This window comes from Piliocolobus tephrosceles, chromosome 12 (genome assembly GCF_002776525.5).
Source record: "Piliocolobus tephrosceles isolate RC106 chromosome 12, ASM277652v3, whole genome shotgun sequence".
NCBI lineage: Eukaryota > Metazoa > Chordata > Mammalia > Primates > Cercopithecidae > Piliocolobus > Piliocolobus tephrosceles.
The window spans coordinates 88,512,675-88,532,967 of NC_045445.1; the positions used below are offsets into that span (position 1 = coordinate 88,512,675).

General features: G+C 37.7%; 1 protein-coding gene across 7 annotated transcripts in view; it reads left to right on the plus strand.

Moving 5' to 3' along the window:
- Positions 1 to 20,293, plus strand: part of MTMR8 (myotubularin related protein 8) — a 121,499-nt gene that overhangs the window by 45,084 nt on the left and 56,122 nt on the right. For 5 of the 7 annotated variants that reach the window (XM_026451944.1, XM_023198436.2, XM_026451943.1 and 2 more), the window contains exons 6-12: positions 804 to 938; positions 4,397 to 4,529; positions 5,978 to 6,087; positions 12,353 to 12,478; positions 13,614 to 13,663; positions 15,953 to 16,153; positions 18,791 to 18,919. In XM_026451944.1, coding sequence (XP_026307729.1) covers positions 804 to 938; positions 4,397 to 4,529; positions 5,978 to 6,087; positions 12,353 to 12,478; positions 13,614 to 13,663; positions 15,953 to 16,153; positions 18,791 to 18,919 — 884 coding nt within the window. The remainder of the gene's footprint in view (positions 1 to 803; positions 939 to 4,396; positions 4,530 to 5,977; positions 6,088 to 12,352; positions 12,479 to 13,613; positions 13,664 to 15,952; positions 16,154 to 18,790; positions 18,920 to 20,293) is intronic. The other 2 variants (XM_026451946.1, XM_026451945.1) reach the window with 2 other exon arrangements.

Sequence of the window (20,293 nt, forward strand, 5' to 3'; positions counted from 1 at the left end):
CTTACTGCTTTTCATGTAATTTCAGGTAGTAGTAAGAAAGCACTTGACTTCTCTCTCTTTCAGTCCCCTTACTTATGTAGGAAGTGATAATATTTATCACCTCTTGTAATCACTCTGAGATCTGGGGTTAGACAAATAGGCAAGTTGTCAAGTGGGCAGCCATTCAAGTGCTAAAGAGTATAGTAATGCAATTGGGTGTCATACTATTGAAGTGAGTCGACCCCTTAAAAACCACATCAAAGTGTAATCAATTTCATTAACTAATCATTACCAGACATTCATGTTAAATAGTTACGTTGTTTTTGTGTTAAAGTGGCTTGAAATAAACCACCCTTCTGATTCCGCATTAACTTCTGAAACTAGTGAACCCTGTTCTCTTAAGACGCTGTAGATCTTTGCTCTATCTTGAATTCTGCTGCCTCTGCAAGCTTATGGTTTATGTGGGCAATATCACTGGGACTGTAAAAAGTGAGGCAGTTTCAGAAAAGTAGCCCATTATGTATCGAGAATAGAATTTCACTAAGGAAATACTCACGATGTGATTTTCTTTCTTTTCTTTTTTTTTTTCTGTAGTCTGATTTGCCAAGACTGGGTTGGTAATTAGAGCCACATACCCAGGGTAGGCAGGAGGTTAAGCGCAATGTCAGTGGAGAATGACTTTAGAGTCACATTTCTCTTTGCTTTGGACACTATCTTAAGTTGGCTCATCCTCTCCCTCTACTCATGGAACCTGGCCAGGGTCAAGGAAGATTTTTGACCATTTGTGTATATAATCACTCAACTGACACACTTTTTCCTCACAGGCTGCCATTTGCCGCTGTAGCCAGCCTCTCTCTGGATTTTACACTCGCTGTGTAAATGATGAGCTCTTGTTGGAGGCCATTAGCCAAGCAAACCCAGGGAGCCAGTTTATGTATGTTGTAGACACAAGACCAAAGGTATCTATTTGTCAGTGATGTCTTTGATATTTCTGCCTCTTGCAGTCTTCCTCCTCATATATTGAGACATGCAGTGTTATTGGGGAAGTTAGGTTTGTGTATGTGTGTTGATTACTTCAGACATTGTGTAAAATCATTTCAGGAAGCCATTTGGGGCTCCTTTTATAAGGTTGTCACTGACAAGTGAGGTTATGAGAGGGTAATTCGAACAACCCGGCTTTGCCACCTCAGTGTGACGTCCTGCATAAGAGGCTTATTAGCATCCCTCATCTTTTTTACCAAGTCTGTTCCTTAACCAGAATTTTCGGTATTCCCATTCTGGGGTCTAAATTTACTGTCCGAGAAAGAGCTTCAACTTAGACATTGGAAACTTACTACAACCAACATATTTTTTTTCTGTAAATGTGTTACGTCACAGTAGTTTAATAATACTTTGGTTCTCCCAAAGCACCAGGGTTCACAAATTTTACTGCTATACGATGAACAAAAAGTCTTTAGCTCATGTGGCAGTAATTCTTTTTTAGCATCTAGCACTGTTAGCTGGTTAAATTTTTTCCAGTTTAATACAGTGCAGTTTAAATCTTGGTCCCAGAGAATAAAAAAGACCAAGTTCATAAATTTGCTGTGGATTTTGGCAGTGGACATGGATAGACCTAGTCAAATCCTTTGATCTTTCCAATAATTTAATACTGCATGATTTGTTGCAATATGTTTTCTCAGGCTTTGTCTCTTTCAAATATGAACATTGCTGAACAGAGTGTCCTCATATTAACCTAAATATCAGCGTAAACTCCCCTCTGCATTAATTCCTTAACCTTCAACGTTTGGTCTAGCTCTATATGGGCTGTAGAAGAACTCATTGTGTCCCACACAGAAAGTAAAGGAAGATTCCCTATTCTTAAATGTTGTCCTTTTTACAAACAGCCCCAGAAAGAAATAATTTTGCTTATAATTTGGTATGTAAAATGTGGCTGACTAAAAGGTTTCATTGCTGATTCTAGTGATTACTAAATTGGTGATTTTCATCTAAGCCTAAGCCAGATGGTGGTGACTTAAGAGTTGAGCAGTTGGATGTACATGAAACCAGATAGTTGCCTTAGACAGCTTTCTGCCCCATCTTTGTGATCCCTTAGTGGGTATTCTCCAGAGCTACCTAGGACTAACTGAGCTCAGGAGAGAAAATAATTTCCCTTTCTGCTCAGGTCCATCCTTCAGTTTCTCAGAAGCTTGCCATAACCACGTCTGAAATTCCGCGATTGTAAAGAGTTTAACCGCGTCTGTATCTTTAAACATTAAATAATCTTAAAATAGCAAAGAGAAATATACCAAGCTTTGAAGAAACAAAACAGTTGGTGCCTTTTGTTCAAATCTAACACCAAAAAGCCCCTTTTATGTTCCATTTTCCTGTCTCCAATTTGAGCAAATTAAGACAGGCCTAGAAATATCTGGCATTCCCTCTCTTCTGGATGGCTAGATCTGTACTTTTAATAGGAACTATATTATACTGACAAAATTTTGTTCTAGGAGTCAGTCAAACCTGTGGTCAAATCCTGCTTTCAGCCTTTATCCATATCATCTTGGGCAAATTGGTTCATCTCTCTGAGCCTGTTTTCTTATGGGGATAATATTAGTACCCACTTTGAGAGGCTGTAATGAGGATTAAATGAGATAATGTACATAAAAGATTTAGCACAGTGTCAGGCATAGTAGGAGCTCAATAAATATTACATTACAATAAATATAACATCTGACATTCTGCAATTGGAAAGAGTTTAATCGCGTCTGTATCTTTAAAGATTAAATAATCTTAAAATAGTAAAGAGAACTACAGCAGGCTTTTGAAGAAACAAAAGGGTTGGTGCCTTTTGTTCAAATCCATCACCAAAAAGCCCCTTTTAACAGGTTCCATTTTCCTCTCAGTTTGCCACCTGAATATTAAATAGGTATCTGTTACTCAGATCTGCCAGACATATTTTTAAAGAGTGAATACTGGTATGAGGTAACTCGTTATCTGCATTAGGTGGCCTACCCAGACCTGGGTAGTGACTACTGTAATTATTATTATTATTATTGTTATTTTTGCTGAGGCATCACGCATAACAAACATCCTTGCTACTAGGTGACTATTGCTTATGCTTCCACAAGTGTTCCTTTGACATTTGTCATTAATTTAATGAAAGCTCAGTAACACTATCAATGTGATAAAAGATCAAAATTACCATCACATTTCCCCTTTTAACAGATGTCTTGCATTGTAAACAGAATATGTTTAGCACACTGACTTTTTTCCCTCTGCATGTTCTAACTTGAATAGTTTTTGCTTTGAGATTTTTGTATTCTTTTAATACAAAAATTATACCCTGTCCACATACATGCTCCTCCTGCCTTCTGAAATGCACCATATTGGGAGATGAGAAAATAGGCCCAGAAAATAGAAAATCACTTAATTAGTAATATGGTCATTATCATAGACAGTCTCTTGGCTTCCTTCTAGTTAGTATATTCATATCTCCGCAAGTCTCTTTTACTCCCTACCCCACCCAGCATTCTTCATATGACCTAGATATTCTCTGATTACCACAAGCTGAACATAGTGTTAAAACAATTGGTGGTGTCTCCATTTCAATTTTGTCAGTGAGTAAAAGTCATTTATCTCATGCAGTCACATTTTAGACATTTTTCTAGAATAGCTATTTAAAACTAATTGGGCTGTATGTGGTGGTTTATGCCTATAATCCCAGTACTTTGGGAAGCCAAGGCAAGAGGATTACATGAGTCCAGAAGTTCAAGGCTAGCGTGGGGAACAGCAAGACTGCATCTTTACAAAAAAAAATTGTAAAAAAAATTAGCCCGGCATGGTGGTGCACGCCTATAGTCTTAGCTGTTCAGGAGGCTGAGGCAAAAGGATTGCTTGAGCCCAGGAGTTCGAGGCTGGAGTGAACTCTGTGATTGTGCTGCTGCACTCCAGCCTTAATGACAGAGTGAGACTCTGTCTCTTAAAAAATAAATACAATTAATTCATCCTAAAGCTCTTAAGCTTCTTTCTAGAGCTTCTCAGTTGTAAATATTTTTGAACTTTTGCATGTTTCTCAGTATAAAACCCTTTCAGCTGAGAAAACATTTGTGGTAGGCAGCTCAAAATTATTATTTCAGTTTTTTAGATCAGATATTCTCATAGCTGCTATATCCTTTATCTCTTAAGAAAGGTTTTCATAATGAAACAAAACATTATGTCTCCCTATTTTTCCCCTATATGAGTCTGTTACTAAAAGTGCCTAATGTAAAAACTAGTGAAATTCTCTCCATTCTAGAATGTATCTCATCTGATTTAACTTCTTTTTAATTGGGATTAAAAAGAATTATGATTTTAAACTGTTCAGAATGAGGCATTGAGATTGATGAACTCCATTCTTTCATCATCTGACCTATCTGCTCTATTATGTTATCCACTATTGCAGTTGAATGCCATGGCCAACCGAGCAGCTGGGAAGGGATATGAAAATGAAGACAACTATGCCAACATTCGCTTCAGATTCATGGGCATTGAGAACATCCATGTAATGCGGAGCAGTCTGCAGAAACTCTTGGAAGGTACAGGGATTTCACCTTGGCTAGGCAAGCGGCCATAGCTTTGCATTATTATGTAAGCAGAAAGCATGCCTGATTTGGGGTGGAATATAAAAGCAAGCAGGTGAGCAGAGTCAGTAAGTGGTTAGGTGTTTAACTGTCATATGAATCTAGCTTACATAGTACTGAATTACAGCAGTGTTGGTCTGGAAAAAGGAGTGAGATGTTCAGTTTCATAATTCGATAAAGTTCATCTGGGTCTGGTCTGGTTGGTATGAAAATTATTTCTCTCCGTAGAAATACAAAGGTTGATTTTCAGGGATAGGCAAACCAACATAACTATTAAATAAATTTGGGGTTGATTTTATCGTCCTCAAGGTAAGAAATTACCTTATTTAATTTGGTATAAGGATTTAGTCTGATTTCATCACTATGCTGATGAAGCTGAATTTAGACCTCAAGAGAGTAAAGTTGATATCAGACAGTTTTGGTGATCTGTTATCGACTACAAAATGATTAGGGTCAGAAAGGAGGCAAGGTGGGATTGGGGCCTTACAAGACTCTTGGGTGTAGAACATTTCTCCTAAAACCACTACCCAGATTCCATGATGTTCTACGTCACTTCAGGCAGAGATAGTGAAAACCTGCCTTCTTTAGTGAACTCCCCGTTCTTCCTCTCCTTTCTTCAATTTCTTACTTGTGTAGTCTGCCATGACCTCTCCTTTACATCACCCTTGCCAGATCTCATCTGCTCAGTCTGCATCCCTTTTAAAATATTAATGTCCCTCTTCCTTAGGTCTCTTACTCCTTTCTTTTTTGCCCCAGAATATGTTATGGAAGAGGACTTTGTTTTACAGATTTTTAAGGCAAAAGATTTCCCTCTGCTGGATAATTATTGCAGAGTGCATAAAAATTAACGGGTAATTTTTTTTTCAACGTGTTGACAGAGCAGGGCTACAGGGAGTAGATGGGGGTGTGGGAATAGAGACAGATGCTGAGGGCCTTCAGAGTTAGCATAAGTGGGTGGAATTAGGATAGGGATCAAATATGTTTTCTAATCAGGGGAGGTGTATTTTCCTGTAGATGCTAATTCAGTCTTCTGGCTCTCTTCTTGAGAGATTTCTAAGGGCTTGAGAGGGTTCTACAGCGTCATAAAGCAGGGGCCCAGGCTAAGAGATCTGGTAGACTTTAGACCTAGTTCTGTCCCTGACTAATCAGGTTTCTAACTAATCATTTAATTAGAAATCTAAACTAATCATTTAATTAGAAACTAATCATTTAATTAGAAATCAGGTTTCTAACTAATAATTTAATTTCTAACTAATCATTTAATTAGAAATGTGTTTTCTAACTAATCATTTAACCTTTCTGCCTCAGCTTCCTCACGATATGGAGATCCACTTTCTCCCCTTTCTTAATGAATAAATCGACTTGATCATGAATTTCAATCTCTGCTTCCTTTTCTACCTTAGTTTGTGAATTGGAAACTCCAACAATGAGTGAATTTCTTAGCGGCCTGGAGAGCTCAGGGTGGTTAAGACACATTAAAGCTATTATGGATGCTGGAATTTTCATTACAAAGGTAATAATCAGGACTTTTAAAATTGCACTGACTTCAATTATGGGATATGTTGAAGTAGTAGTGTGCCATTGAAAGAATATTGAAAAGAAAATCTAGTTTCTAGATTCAGCTCTGCCACTAATTCACTGTGTGCCCTTGGGCAAGTCTCTTTTCTTCTCTGGGTCTCAGTGTCTCCATCTTTAAACAAAGTGGTTGAACTAAAATCTAATGATGTACCTTTCAGGCGGCCACAGAATTCTTTGGGAATATTATTAACCCTCTCCCCAACTGGAAAAATGAACATATGATGGTACATACAGAAAATGAACCTCAATTTCAGAGGGTCCACAGAACCCTGGACTTCACATTAAAAACTCTTAGGTGATCTCTAATCAATAAGTGATAATAATTGATCTCTGGCTCAGTTATTCTGTGATATATTTTTGTGTTGATACTAAGGTATTAAGTACAAGAGTGTGTGTGAAATAAATGCAGAGCTTACATATCTATGAGTTTCCAGAACTCTGAGTACAAAGACCTATTTTTTTAAACGTCTTTGTATAGATCTGCCTCCAAATGCAGTCTAGGTAGGCTTTGTCACCCTGTGTTTATGCTGACTCATTTATTTTCTGATCTCTAGGACCCTAGGCTCTGTAGCCTTTGTTAAGTGGTTTGTTTTCTTACAAAAAACAAAAACAAAATTCAGTGTATATTTTCTCATTTTGACGTTTGTTTTTATGTATTTCTACATGAGAACTCTCCCTCTTCATCCCACCCCCATTATTTGGTAAAAGTAAAGGAGATAATGACTTTTCATGCATCTGCTGTAATTTTCTCAGTTGAAGGCAATGTTATATATAGCTTCTGGCTTAAAAGGTTTGAAGATTGTATATAATTAACTGCCTTAAATATCCAAGCCCTAATGCTTTTTGCTTTCCTAGTCCTGTTGCCTGCACTTTTCATCGTTATTGATGTTCACTATGTGACCCTGTCAGTTGTTTCAAGCGCACTATTCTAACTATTCTTTGTTCTGTTCCTTTTTCATAGATTCTACATCCATATATCTATAGTCCCTTTCTGAAACCAAGTTTATTAGACCAAAGAGAGTGAGGATGGATAAGAGGGAGATCTGATAGACAGTACAGCCTTATAAATATTGGTTGAATTAAAATGAGTGAACCAAAAAGATAGGCTTGGATTGCACAGTGTTTCTGTGTTCTCTATCTCTATTACCACCTATCCAGTATCCCAAGCTTGAGAACCTCAGTCAGCCTTGAATTCTACCTCTTCTCCTCCATCTGGCTATTGCCAAGTCCCATGTGTTCTGCTTCAAAAGTGTTTCTCAAATCTGTCCTTTCTTCCCAGTCTCCACTGCTACTTCTCTAGTTAAGATAGCCACAACACATTGCCCACAGTGTGATAACCTCTTAACTGCTTTACTTGTCTCTAGTAGTTACTCTTTAGTTATTTTTCTTGAATATGTCTGATCATGTCACTTTAAACTCAAAATCCTCTATTGGTTATCAATTCTATTGCCAATAAGACCTCATAAGCTTGACATTCAGAGTCTTTCACAATGTCGCCCCAACTTGGCTGTAGTGGACCTCTTGCTATTCTCTAACATACTGTGTTACTTCTTTTTCTCTCTCTTTTTTAAATGTTTATTATATTTACTTGTTTTCTCATTACAAAAGCAGTACATGTATATTATCAAAGAAGTAAACATTTCAGAAATATATAACATAAAATGTAAACATTCCCCATAGTTTGTCCCACAGTGCACACACATCACTGATAGTAGTTTAATGTTTATGTCCCTCGATCAGCACTGTCCATTTGAATTTTTTGCGATGATGGAAATATTCTCTATCTGTACTGTCTAATACAGTACCACTACATGTGGAAATTGAGCACTTAAAATGTGGCTAGTGAGACTGAGGAACTGAATTTATGACTTTATTTAGTTTTAACAAATTCAAATTTAAGTAGATATAGGTGGCTAGTGACTACCATATTAGACAGTGCTGTTGTAGAATTTTTCAGCGTATAGAGTTACACATATTAATACTTTGTGAAATGAGCTCATACTGTGCATACTGGGTTTTTTTGTTTTGTTTTGTTTTTGTTTTTGTTTCTTTTGAGACAGAGTTTTACTCTTGTTGCCCGGGCTGGAGTGCAGTGGTTTGATCTCGGTTCACTGCAACCTCCATCTACCGGGTTCAAGGGATTCTTCTGCCTCAGCCTCCTGAGTAGCTGAGATCACAGGAGCATGCCACCACGCCTGACTAATTTTTGTATTTTTAGCAAGAACGGGGTTTTGCCATGTTGGCCAGGCTGGTCTTGAACTCCTGACCTCAGGTGATCCACCAGCCTCGGCCTCCCAAAGTGCTGGGATGACAGGTGTAAGCTACCATACCCATCCCATACTGTTCTTTAATTGACCTTTTATACTTATACTATTTAATGAGCATTTGTTAAGACAGTTCAGTCAGTACTACATCATTCTTTTCAGCAACTATGTTATATTCCATTGTGGTAATTTACCATAGTCCCCTGTTGATGGAGAATTTAGTTGTTCCTAATTTTTCGCTAATGCAGATATTGCTGCATCAAATATTCTTAAACATGTATCTTTATAGAAGTGGATTTTCTGAGTCAAAGTGTATGAATGTTTCAAATTTTAATAGATGTGGCCAAATTGCCCTCCAAGTAGGTAATACCAGTTTCCATTCCTATAAACAGTGCCTATTTTTCCATTTTGGCAGCAATGGAAAAAAAGCATCAATCTTTTTGATCTTTGCCAATGTGATAGGTGATAAATTTTATATTATGTTTTAATTTGTATTTCTTTAATCATTAGTGAAATCCAGCATCTTTTTCTGTCCACCAGTGACTTTGGACTCCGTTTGGAGCCCTAAACAAAGAACATGGTTGCTGCCGTCATGCTCTGCTACTACCTGAGGTGTCTGCTTAATTGAGAAGTCAAAAAGGTTGAAAAACTTTTTTCCAGATCTCTTTAACTCCTTTTTTACCTGCAACCTGACTACCTTTCTAGGAATACCATTTTTTCTTGTACCCCATTACAAAGATTATTCATTGTCCCACATCATATGAACCACATGACCAAGGGCAGTTTCACTATTCTCCTTGCTCCTTACAAAAGCCCCTCCTCCTTTCAGATCTATTTCATTTAGCTATACCACCCTCTACACCTCCTAGTTACTCTTCCCCCTCCATTAAGGATGTTGGGAACAGCCTTGCCACCTTCTTTTCCATCCTGGTTCTTCCCGTCATCTGAAGAGATTTGAATGTCAATGTACAATTTATCAAACATTCTGCACTTATAGTTCTTTGTACTTTTTATAATTCCAGCTTTCACATCCTTAATCCAGCTAGCATAGTTCTTCTATCTCATGGAAACCTCTGCACTTTTAACTCTTCTTTTTCCAAACTTCTTTTTTCTTCCCTGTATACCAAGACCAGGTAGTATAGCACTTCATCCATTCCACCTTGTCTCTTATCCTTCTACTCTACTTGCCCTGCTAGCCACTGTCATTCTCTGCTCTTACACCCTGACCTCTAAGCATTGCTGCAAATAAATATATCCCATAGATATGTTAGTTGGTACTCTCACAGGTTTATGCCTGATAGTCTTAGCTGAGGTCCTGTAGTTGCAGGGCCACGGAACAGTTATTTTATGTGTATTTGGTTGGCTCCCAGTCCTGTTTCACCAAGCAGATATTCCTTGTACCTTGCTTTCAAACTGGCTACATCATGGTAACTCCCCCTCTATAAGCCCATATTGAAACATGTCCTTCATGGAAAAATGTATATAATACGTCTTCTCACTATTATCCTTACCAAATTCTTCGCTATCTCAGAGGACATGGTGCCCCATCTTCTGTGTAAGGATACTCACTCTACCTATATTTGAAATTCCATCTCTTCCTACTTTAAGGAACCAACTCTATCGGTTAAACCCTCTTTGTCTTACATTTTCAACCTATTCTTTTCGACTGGCTTCTTCCCTCAGTAGTATGCTCAAATGGTTTCTCATTCCTAAAGAAAAAGTACTTTTTCAGTCTTCTAGGTATTGCCCTCTTTCCTCTTGGTTATAACCTTCTGAAAAGTAGTCAGTCTTTCCTATTAGTACTTCATCTCCCTTCACCTTTCAGCCCACTGTGATCTAATTTTCATATATTGCTCTTCCAGAGGTCTTATGACCTTTGATTTGTCATATCTAAGAGTCACTTGTTAGTCTTCACTCTATTTTGACCTTTCTGTTGCATTTGGCACTGTTCACTCCTTTTCACTTTGAACCCTTTTTATAGTCCTGACTTTTATCCATCTTCTCCCTCCTAGCTCTTTTTTTTTTTTTTTTTTTTTTTTTTAACCTTTTGGGCTTTTTTGAACAGGCTGACTCTTATGATAATCCTCCTTCCTCTACATGCCATTTAAGGGTCACTGCTTTTTAAGGTCTTTTCTTTTGTCACATTTGGTCTCTGCCTGGACAGCGTCAACTATGCACACAGTGTATACTACTGTCTGTATTCAGATAATGGTGAAATCTATACTCTGGCTCAGATCTTTCCTCTCCTGACCTTTAAACCCACATATCCAGTTGTCCCACTGGACTTTCCATTAGATGTCCCTGAACTACCTCAAACTCACCATGGTCAAAACAGAAATCTTACATACCCCCACTACTACCTAAAACTTTCTTTTGTGTTCATTATTTAGTCTAATGGCACTACCATCCACCTGGTGGCTAAACCACACATTTCAGAGTTATCTGTAACTTTTCCTTCTCTTTCATCCCATGTCTAGTCTCTCACTCTGTCCTGTTAAAATGTTCATAATTAAAATCCCTCTTCTGTTTTTCAGCTCCACTGCTACTACCTTACCTCAGGCCTATATGGACTTTCACGATTTTAGTAGCTCCCTAACTGGTCTTCCTGTATCCAAACTCATGTCCTCTCAATCCATTCTCCTTACTGCCACCACAGGGATCTTTCAACGATGTACATCTGATCATGGCACTCCTCTACTATCAACTCCCTATTGCCATCAGATAAAATGTATACCTGATTTGTCTGACCCTTGTCCTCCTAGCCGGCTCTATCACTCCTTGTTCTCTCACTTCCAGCTTAGCCTGAGCCATTAAGTGTTCTTCCTCTATGTCATGCCTCCTTGCAGTGTGCACTCTGTTACATCATTCTCCAGCCTGAAATGTCCTTTCCTCCTGGTCCATCTGATAAATTCCTATTCATCTTACCAGACCCACCTTAGTCGTCTCCTCCTCCCTGGTTATCTTTTGTGCCTTTGTTATACCTGGCATGGATTTTTACCTTTTATTTTTCATTGGTTTGCAGCCATGCATGTAAGTGTTTGTCTCTTTTGTATTCCCAGCGCACATCATAGTGCCTCTTGTACAGTCACTCAATTATTGGCTAGGTGTATGGATGAATGAATGAGTGAATTAATGTCCTTCTTCACCTAAGGAAATCCTACTCTTTCTTCAAGGGTCGAGCTTCCCTGGCTCCTGCAAAAGAATGTTGTTACAACACATTACTGTATATTACCAGTAGTTTTTCCATTGTATTTTAATTATTTATTTACCTTTGGTCACCCTGACTAGTTTGTGGGTTCCTTGAAAGCAGACACTGAGTCTTATTTTTGTATTTCTAATGCCTGGCACATAGAGGCGCAAAATTGTTAGAATGAATAAGTGAATGGTCAATATGCACCATTGCCAAAATTTCCCAGGTTGAATAACTGCCCAGATTTTTACATCATTCTGATTGTATTTATATAATCACTTATTAAAGTGACCTAAGACAGGCGAGCACCTCCATCTTATGTTGAAAGCATTTGTGTTAGTAAGACTAAAACAGCTAGAGGAGATGGTTGTCAGATCTGGGACAAGAATGCAGAGCTGTCTGTGTTTTTGAGTGTGAATTCTTCCTCCAGTTCACCTTTTCCTCTGAGAATTGATCCTTGGTTTCTTCAGAAGCTTAGTGAATTTAGAAATCCCCTCATTTTTCTTTTTGCCCTGCATAATGGGTTAGTTTTGATATTCTTTTCCTATTTGGTAAGCTGTCCTTCTCTTGCACTCCATTGTTTTCCTTTTCATTCCCCATAGAAGATGCTAACATTGTGAGAAAAAATTAATGTAGCCCATAAGACCAGATTCTCTGTGATTTAGGGACTGTATTTGGCAACTCTTCAACCCAAGAAGCTATGCAAGGGTTGCTTATGGTACTTTTTTTGCCTCTTGTCTTCACAGGCAGTGAAGGTAGAAAAGGCCAGTGTCTTAGTCCATTGTTCTGATGGGTGGGACCGCACAGCACAAGTCTGCTCAGTGGCTAGCATCCTCCTAGATCCATTTTATAGGACATTCAAAGGACTCATGGTAAGAGAGCACGCTACTGTATTTTACTTTGTGTAAGAGACAGATTGCGACAATATAAAAAGAACTTCTCAAACAACTTTTTTTTTTTGCCAGAATTAACTCTAAGTCTACAAAAATAGCTTTTTCAATTTAGCTTCTTTTCATTAAATTTAGGTGTGTACTATCTGTATACTTTCTTTTGTATGTTCAACATACTTCTTACCTATCAGAACATAAGTTATATGTAACAGACTACTGTACAGAGTAGGAAAAGCTCAAAAAGTTTGCAAAACTTAATGGATGACTGTTAAATAGACTGTCCAAGGGGCTCATCATCTTTAACATGTCAGCTGTTTGAATGTCAGACTCATGACTGTTTTCTAGTGCTGAATCTAAGGACTCTTAGTTGATCTTTCTAAGAAACAGAACTCACCATAGTGGTTTATTCTCATTTCTTTGGGAAGCTTTTTCTTTTTCTTTTTTTTTTTTTTGAGATGGAGTCTTGCTCTGTCACCCAGGCTGGAGTGCAGTGGTGCGATATTGGCTCACTGCAACCTCCGCCTCCTGGGTTCAAGTGATTCTTGTGCCATAGCCTCCCAAGTAGCTGGGATTACAGATGTGCACCACCAAGCTCGGCTAATTTTTGTATTTTTAGTAGTGACTCGGTTTCACCACATTGGCCAGGCTGGTCTCAAACTCCTGGCCTCATGTGATCTGCCCTCCTCAGCCTCCCAGAATGCTGGGATTACAGGTGTAAGCCACTATGCCTGGCTGGAAATTTTTTTTAATGGTTAAAAATGGTTTTGTTACTGGTATAAAGCTAAGAGCTGCCTTTGGATTTCTGTTTTTCAAAGTTTGAGTTTAATATCGTGCTTGTCAGGATTGCATTTAGTTGTGGCTCAGTGGCTCGTCACACATCATGTGAAAGCCAAAGGAAATTTGACTCTGGATATGTCTGAGAGCATCTGAAATTTGAAGGCACCCTGTATAGGCCTGTGAATGAAATCTGAGTTACTTACTTAGTTATCATTTAGGAAATTAACTATTTTATGATCAGTTCAACCATTTCAGCAAAGTGTTTTGACATTCTTGTGTGTATAATTAATTCATTTTATGATTTTCCTAATGCAAATTCTTTCTTTTGTATAAAATGAAGATCTTGATAGAGAAGGAATGGATATCCATGGGCCACAAGTTTTCCCAAAGGTAAAAATATACTCATTTTGAAGGAAGGGGCTGAGGATAGTTCATTAGGGTGAAGTATGTCAAAACCTCAGTATGTACATGTAAAGGAAGGAAGAGGAAGTTGAACATTGCATAAATCTCTTTTCATCAAGAAACAAGTATTCTCGATACTATGCTAGGGCACTAAGGTGACAAAAGTAACCAGAATATCATCCCTATTTTTAAGGAGTACAAGTAATTATATCGAATTGTTAAATATTTCAAGGAAGAACAAGACATCACAGGCTATAGAAGGAAAAGTGCTTAACATTGCACGAAGAAGTCAGGGTAGGCTTCCAGGAGTACACAGCATTTAAGGATGAATTTTTGGAAATGAGAAGAAATTTAATAGGAAGAACAAGGGAATGAGGAGGTCATTCAGAGGGACTAATATCAAGATAATGTACCTTAAAAGGTGCACCTTTTGAAAGATAAAAGGTGCAGATTTGTTCTTTTTTAAGGGGTGAGGATAAGGGCTTATATTTATCTGTTGTCTGCCATAAACCAAACTGCTTCACTAAGGCTTTACCTGTGTTATCAGAACAATCGATAAATATTTGTCAAATGCCTAACAATGTGCTGTATATTATATCAGACACTAAGCTGATTCCAAAGGCAAATAAAATTTGAGATTTGACTGGGCGCAGTGGCTCATGCCTGTAATCCTAGCACTTTGGGAGGCCAAGGCGGGTGAATCGCCTGAGGTCAGGAGTTTGAGACCAGCCTGGCCAACATACTGAAACCCCTTCTCTACTAAAAAAACAAAAATTAGCCAGACATGGTGGCGAGTGCCTGTAATTCCAACTCCTTGGGAGGCTGAGGTAGGAGAACTGCTTGAACCTGGGAGGTGGAGGTTGCAGTGAGCCAAGGCCACACCATTGCACTCCAGCCTGGGTGACAAGAGCAAAACTCCATCTCAAAAAAAAAAAATTTGAGTTTTACCCCAAGGAGATTATAATTCAGGTCTTATTTTCCCCCATTGATATGTGTTCATTTTATTTCATTTGGTTGCCACTCTCTAGCCATTTGGGTCCATGTATTTATTCTTCCTTCACCCACAAACTTTGGACCAGTCATTATGTTAGGTATTGAGAAGACGGAGTTGAATCAGATATAGTCCCTATCTCTTCTTTGAAAGAAAAGAAAAATCAGTGATGACAGTGTAGTATGATAAGTGCTTAAGACAGAGGAAAACATAAACTAAGGAAGTTTACCCATTCTGGGGCAAAGAAGGCTTCCTATAATAGCTGACATTTTAACTGAGATTTAAAGTATGAGTAGATGTTATTTAGAAAGGGAGAAAGCATTCTAGCTACTGATGTGTTTTAAACCATAAAGGCATTAAACAGGATTATGTGTTTGAGGAGCTACAAGCAATTCAGTGTGACTGGGTCAAAGGGTGTGTAGGGAGAATAGAGGAAATGAGGCCAGGGAAGTGGAGCCAGTGAGGAGAAGATCATTCAGAGCCCTGTTTTTTTTATTTTATTTTTTTTTAAAAAAGCTAAAGCATTTGAGTGTTTTGTGTACATAGTAAAGCTATATTGGAGGACTTTGGACAAGGCAGTGACATGATGTTTATATCTATATTTTACAAATATCCCTCTGACAGCATGTAGAAGATTGAAATTGGTGGCAAGGGGCTGAATTAGTAGGCTACCAGAATTGATGAGGGCCTGAAAAAAGACAGAAGCAATGGGATAGATACAAGGGTATTCAGGAAGTAGAACTCACCAGAAGATGGGAGAAAATATTAAACAGTTCTGGGATGAGGTTTCATTCATGTACTTTAATAAATGTTTCTTAAATACCAATTTTGTGCCAGACACTATGCAGTAAACAATATAGATGTGGTCATTGCTCACATAGAGCTAAATGTAGCTATTTAAATTAAATTAATTAAAATTAAATACAATTAAAAATTCAGTTCCTCAGTCACAGTATCCACATTTCAAGTGCTTAACAGTTAGTGGCTGCTATATTGGACAACGCAACTGTATAAATTTTCCATCATTGCAGAAAGTTCTATTGGAAAGAGGGTGTATAAAAAAATAGACTAGATGACCAAAGGGTTTAGAGTATGGATGACAGTGAAGGAAGCTAAGAAGTCTGCTGGGATTAACTAGCTTTGAAATTCTGGCTGGCATTTTGGTATGAGGTGTTTCCTTGCCACTGCCAACAGAGACAAAAGATGACCATCTTACAGCCTATTCCCAACAGTGTAATCCTTAATGCTAACTAGTGTCTTCCTTTACCTTTATTTGCATCTCTCAGGTGTGGCCACCTCAATGGGGACTCTAAAGAAGTGTCCCCTATCTTCACCCAGTTCCTAGACTGTATCTGGCAATTAATGGAACAGTTTCCCTGTGCCTTTGAGTTTAATGAAAACTTCCTGCTAGAGATTCATGACCATGTTTTCTCCTGTCAGTTTGGAAACTTCCTTGGTAACTGCCAGAAGGATCGGGAAGATCTAAGGTGAATTTACTTTGTGAGAAGACACTGAACAGGGAGAAAAGGGGGTCAGTGCAAAAAGAATGTACCTACCACCCTGAATTTGACATAGCAGTCAAGAAAGGAGAGGAGATAGCAATAATAAAAAGAACTTTTGAAGCATAAAGCACTCAATGTTTGCACAGAGATCTCTCAGAACCCTGAGATTTCTCATCTGTAAAATAGGGATAATAATGCCTACTTTTTAGAGCAATCATGAGAATCCAATAAAATAATGGATGTACAAGGCCTTTGCAAATAATTAATTGCTGTGCAGGTACAAGCAGTCATTATCTACAGTCCTTTCTCACTCATATCAGAGATCACAAACTAGCAGCTCGTAGGCTGAACCCAACAGGCATGGTTTATTTAGTCTGTGGAGTATTTTTTAAAACTCCTAATTAGTTGCCAACATTTTTGTTTATTTCCCTAGGTTTTTGGGGAACAGGTGGTATTTGGTTACATGAATAAGTTCTTTAGTGGTGACTTGTGAGACTTTGGTTCACCCATCTCCTGAGCAGTATACACTGAACCCAATTTGTAGTCTTTTATCCGTCACCCGCTTCCTACCCTTTCCCCCTGAGTTCCCGAAGTCCATTGTGTCATTCTTATGCCTAGTTGCTAACATTTAAATATCAGTAGATTTCACATTAAAATCCAGTTATTTTAGAATGTTTTTTATAAATATTCTGAAAAATCAGGAGCTTTGACAACACTAGACTGTATTTTCTCATGGTAATAATCAGCTGGAGGTGAATAGTAGCTGTTCCATTTGGATGAGGCAAACTCACTCTTGTTGACTGCAGTTCTTACCATTCTCTATAGTTTATTCTTAGCCCATTTCTAATGTTATCTGCCTAGTTCTAGTAGGCAGTTGAGTTTGCACCCCTCTCTTAAACTAACATCTTGGCAATATATGAGACATAAGTACTTTTTGAAATTGACAAGGTAGAGCTCCTATGAACAGTATCTTCATTATTTTAGAGACAGAGAAAAAGAAATAGAAAAGTAGCTGTTTCACAACTCACTCGTATTTCACAGCTGCTGGCTGAGTTAGTAGTTAGCCCAACCCACAGGGCCCTTTATAGCATAGCCAGGATGACATTACTTCTCTGTGATTTGGTTTTCCTGTCAACATAGAGAACAATGATAAGTCTTTCTGTTTCAACATTTGTATTTATTTGGTAGTTTCTCTCTTGATGCCATGCATGTTTCTCTCTCTTTCTCCCTTTACAACTAGACCTTTGTCACTTTCTCCCCAAATTCTTTTAAGATATTCATTCTGTCTTTGTTTACCTATGCATTAAAACTGAGAATCTTTTCCATAATCTTTTTCCTTCTCTTAAAATCAAGTCAATATATGTGGTATTTTCCACACAAATCTGAATATCCATTTAAAAAACATGACAGTGGAACATTTTAACATATTTTAAAATAGTGATTACTTAAAATAAGCAGAAGTGTCATACATTCATGAACAGAAAAGCATGGGCTTTAGAATCAGGCAGACTGGGGTTCAAACTTTGGCTCTGTTACCTACTAGCTATGTGACCTTGAGCAAAATAATATTTAGTCTCATTTTCTCAGTAATTTTGGGCTAAAATATCTCAAAAGGTTTTATTGGAAAAATTTAAGGAGGTATTTTAGGTAAAGAGTTTGGAAGAGTGTTTGAACACATAGTAAATACTCAACAAATTAGTTACTTTACCAACGCAATATTTTTTTTCTGTTATAAACCAACAGCAAATGAGAAAGATGGATATGCAGAGCCTTTGGCCTCACTGGAATGCTCTGACAATTGTAAAAGTTACAAGACCACAATTTTAGGTCTTACTGCTTATATCACTCTTCATTTCTCCTTTTAGCTTCCTTTGACATGGTGTGTGTGCAAATGACCTTCTCATGAATGGTTATACAGCAGCTCTCTTTGGGAACCAGTGGATCTCATGTATTTTGAGGTGTTAACTAGGGGACTTGCTTACTGGTTAAGCAGGCTCCCCATGGTCTCAACTAAAGTATAAGAATCAGTTCTGTAATATAAATGCCATAGTCTTTAGTTGCCCATCTGGGATAACTCATGAACATTTTCCAGTATAAATTTCCAATTGTCTTTCACTATCTTAAACCTTCTGAAGGGAGGAGAAGCTGGCTTTAAGTAAAATGAAAAATAGAAGAGCCAGAAATTCACCCCGTAGAACCTATCTCTTAACTTACCAGACTTTTAAAAGCAATTCCAGAATTTTTAAAACCAGAGAAGTTCATAAAATCCTTGATTTGGAAGATAACTTAGAGGTCACATTTAACAGTGAGGAAATAGGCCCAGAAAAAACTCGGGATTTTCTTAAGATCACACAGCTGTTCCACACAGAGACTGGACTTAGAATCTCCTGTTCTCCAATATGGAACTCTTTCTAACCTCTCATTTATTTTAAAGATGGATAAATTGAAGCCCAGATAATTTGTCAACATCAACACTTTTTATCTACTTATTTTTCTTCTGTCATATCCTGTCCTCCTTTCTTGAGTTGGGTTACTTGTTAGTAAAATTTGCTGCTTATCAGTTCAACAGGACTATTGAGATTACTGCTTTTAATTTTTTGGCTTGTTTTTCTTTTCTAACAGAGTCTATGAGAAAACACATTCTGTGTGGCCTTTCTTGGTTCAGAGGAAACCAGACTTCAGGAACCCTCTCTATAAAGGCTTCACTATGTATGGGGTACTCAATCCTAGTACTGTACCCTACAACATTCAGTAAGTTCTTAAGTTTTTCCCTCCTTTCTTGTCCCAGGGTCTCAGCTTCCTTGCTTCTCCTTGGATAGCTGCCACCATCTGTACAAGCCTGGCTATGGAGTAGGATACTCTGTCCTCATATCACCCATACCTTGCTGCTTCTGAAAACAAGAGCCCAATTCCTTTTGGTTTTCAGGGCTTTGCTGTTACCTGCTTAGGGAAATAGATAAGAAATTATAGTTGATTTGTAGGAATACGGCCAGTCAAGATAACATTTGTTTGATTCATTTACTCTTCCTCTGTATCTCCTATTTTTCTGTCCCTTACCCAATAAAGAAAAGAAATATAAAGGAAACCAGGAGAGTGCTGGTAATGTTTGCTATATTTTTCCAAAGCTTCTGCAGGCTGAAGCACTCACAAAGAGTGCAAAGCAGACATTAATATATTTATTAGCTCTAATAGCTCATTTTGTGGATTCTTTAGGATTTTGTAAATGTAAGATCATGTCATCTCTGAATAGAGAGTTTTATTTATTCAGTTGCAATTTGGATGTCTTTTATATCCTTGCCTAATTGTTCTGACTAGAACTTCCAGTACAGTGTTGGGTAAAAGTAGTGAAAAGAGGCACCTGTGTCCTGTTCCTGATTTTTTAGGGGGAAAGCTTTCAGTCTTTCAGTATTGAGTATTGATGTTAGCTGTAGGTTTTTCACAAATTTCCTTTTTCATGTTTCGGATGTTCTCTTCTTTTTCCAGTTGAGTGCTCATTATATTTTAAATTTTAACTGACACAATAATTGTACTACATATGGGGTATAGAGTAATTATGCTGTATTTGCCTTTGTGTGCCCGGCTTATTTCACTTAACATAATTTCTCCAAGCTCATCTGTGTTGCTGTGAATGACAGCTCTTCTTTCTTTTATATTGCTAAAATAATATTTCCTCATGTGTATATATCACATTCTCCTTCTCAATCCATCCGTTTATGAACATTTAGATTGATTTCATATCTTGGCTATTGTGAATAGTGCTGCAATAAACATGGGAGTGCACATACCTCTTCGACACAATGACTTCATTTTCTTTGGCTATATACCCAGTAATGGGATTGCCAGATAGATCATAGGGCAGTTCTATTTTTATATTTTTAGGAAGTCCATACTGTTTTTCATAATGAATGTATGAATTTATATTTCCACTGATAGTATGTGAGCGTTCCCTTTTTTCCACATCCTTGTCAGCACTTGATATGTTTTGTCTTTTTGTGAATAGCCATTCAAACTTGGCGGAATGATATCTCATCGTGGTTTTGATTTGCATTTTCATAATGATTGATGATGTTGCATTTTTTTCATATACCTATTGGCCATTTGTATGTCTTCTTTTGAAAAGTGTCT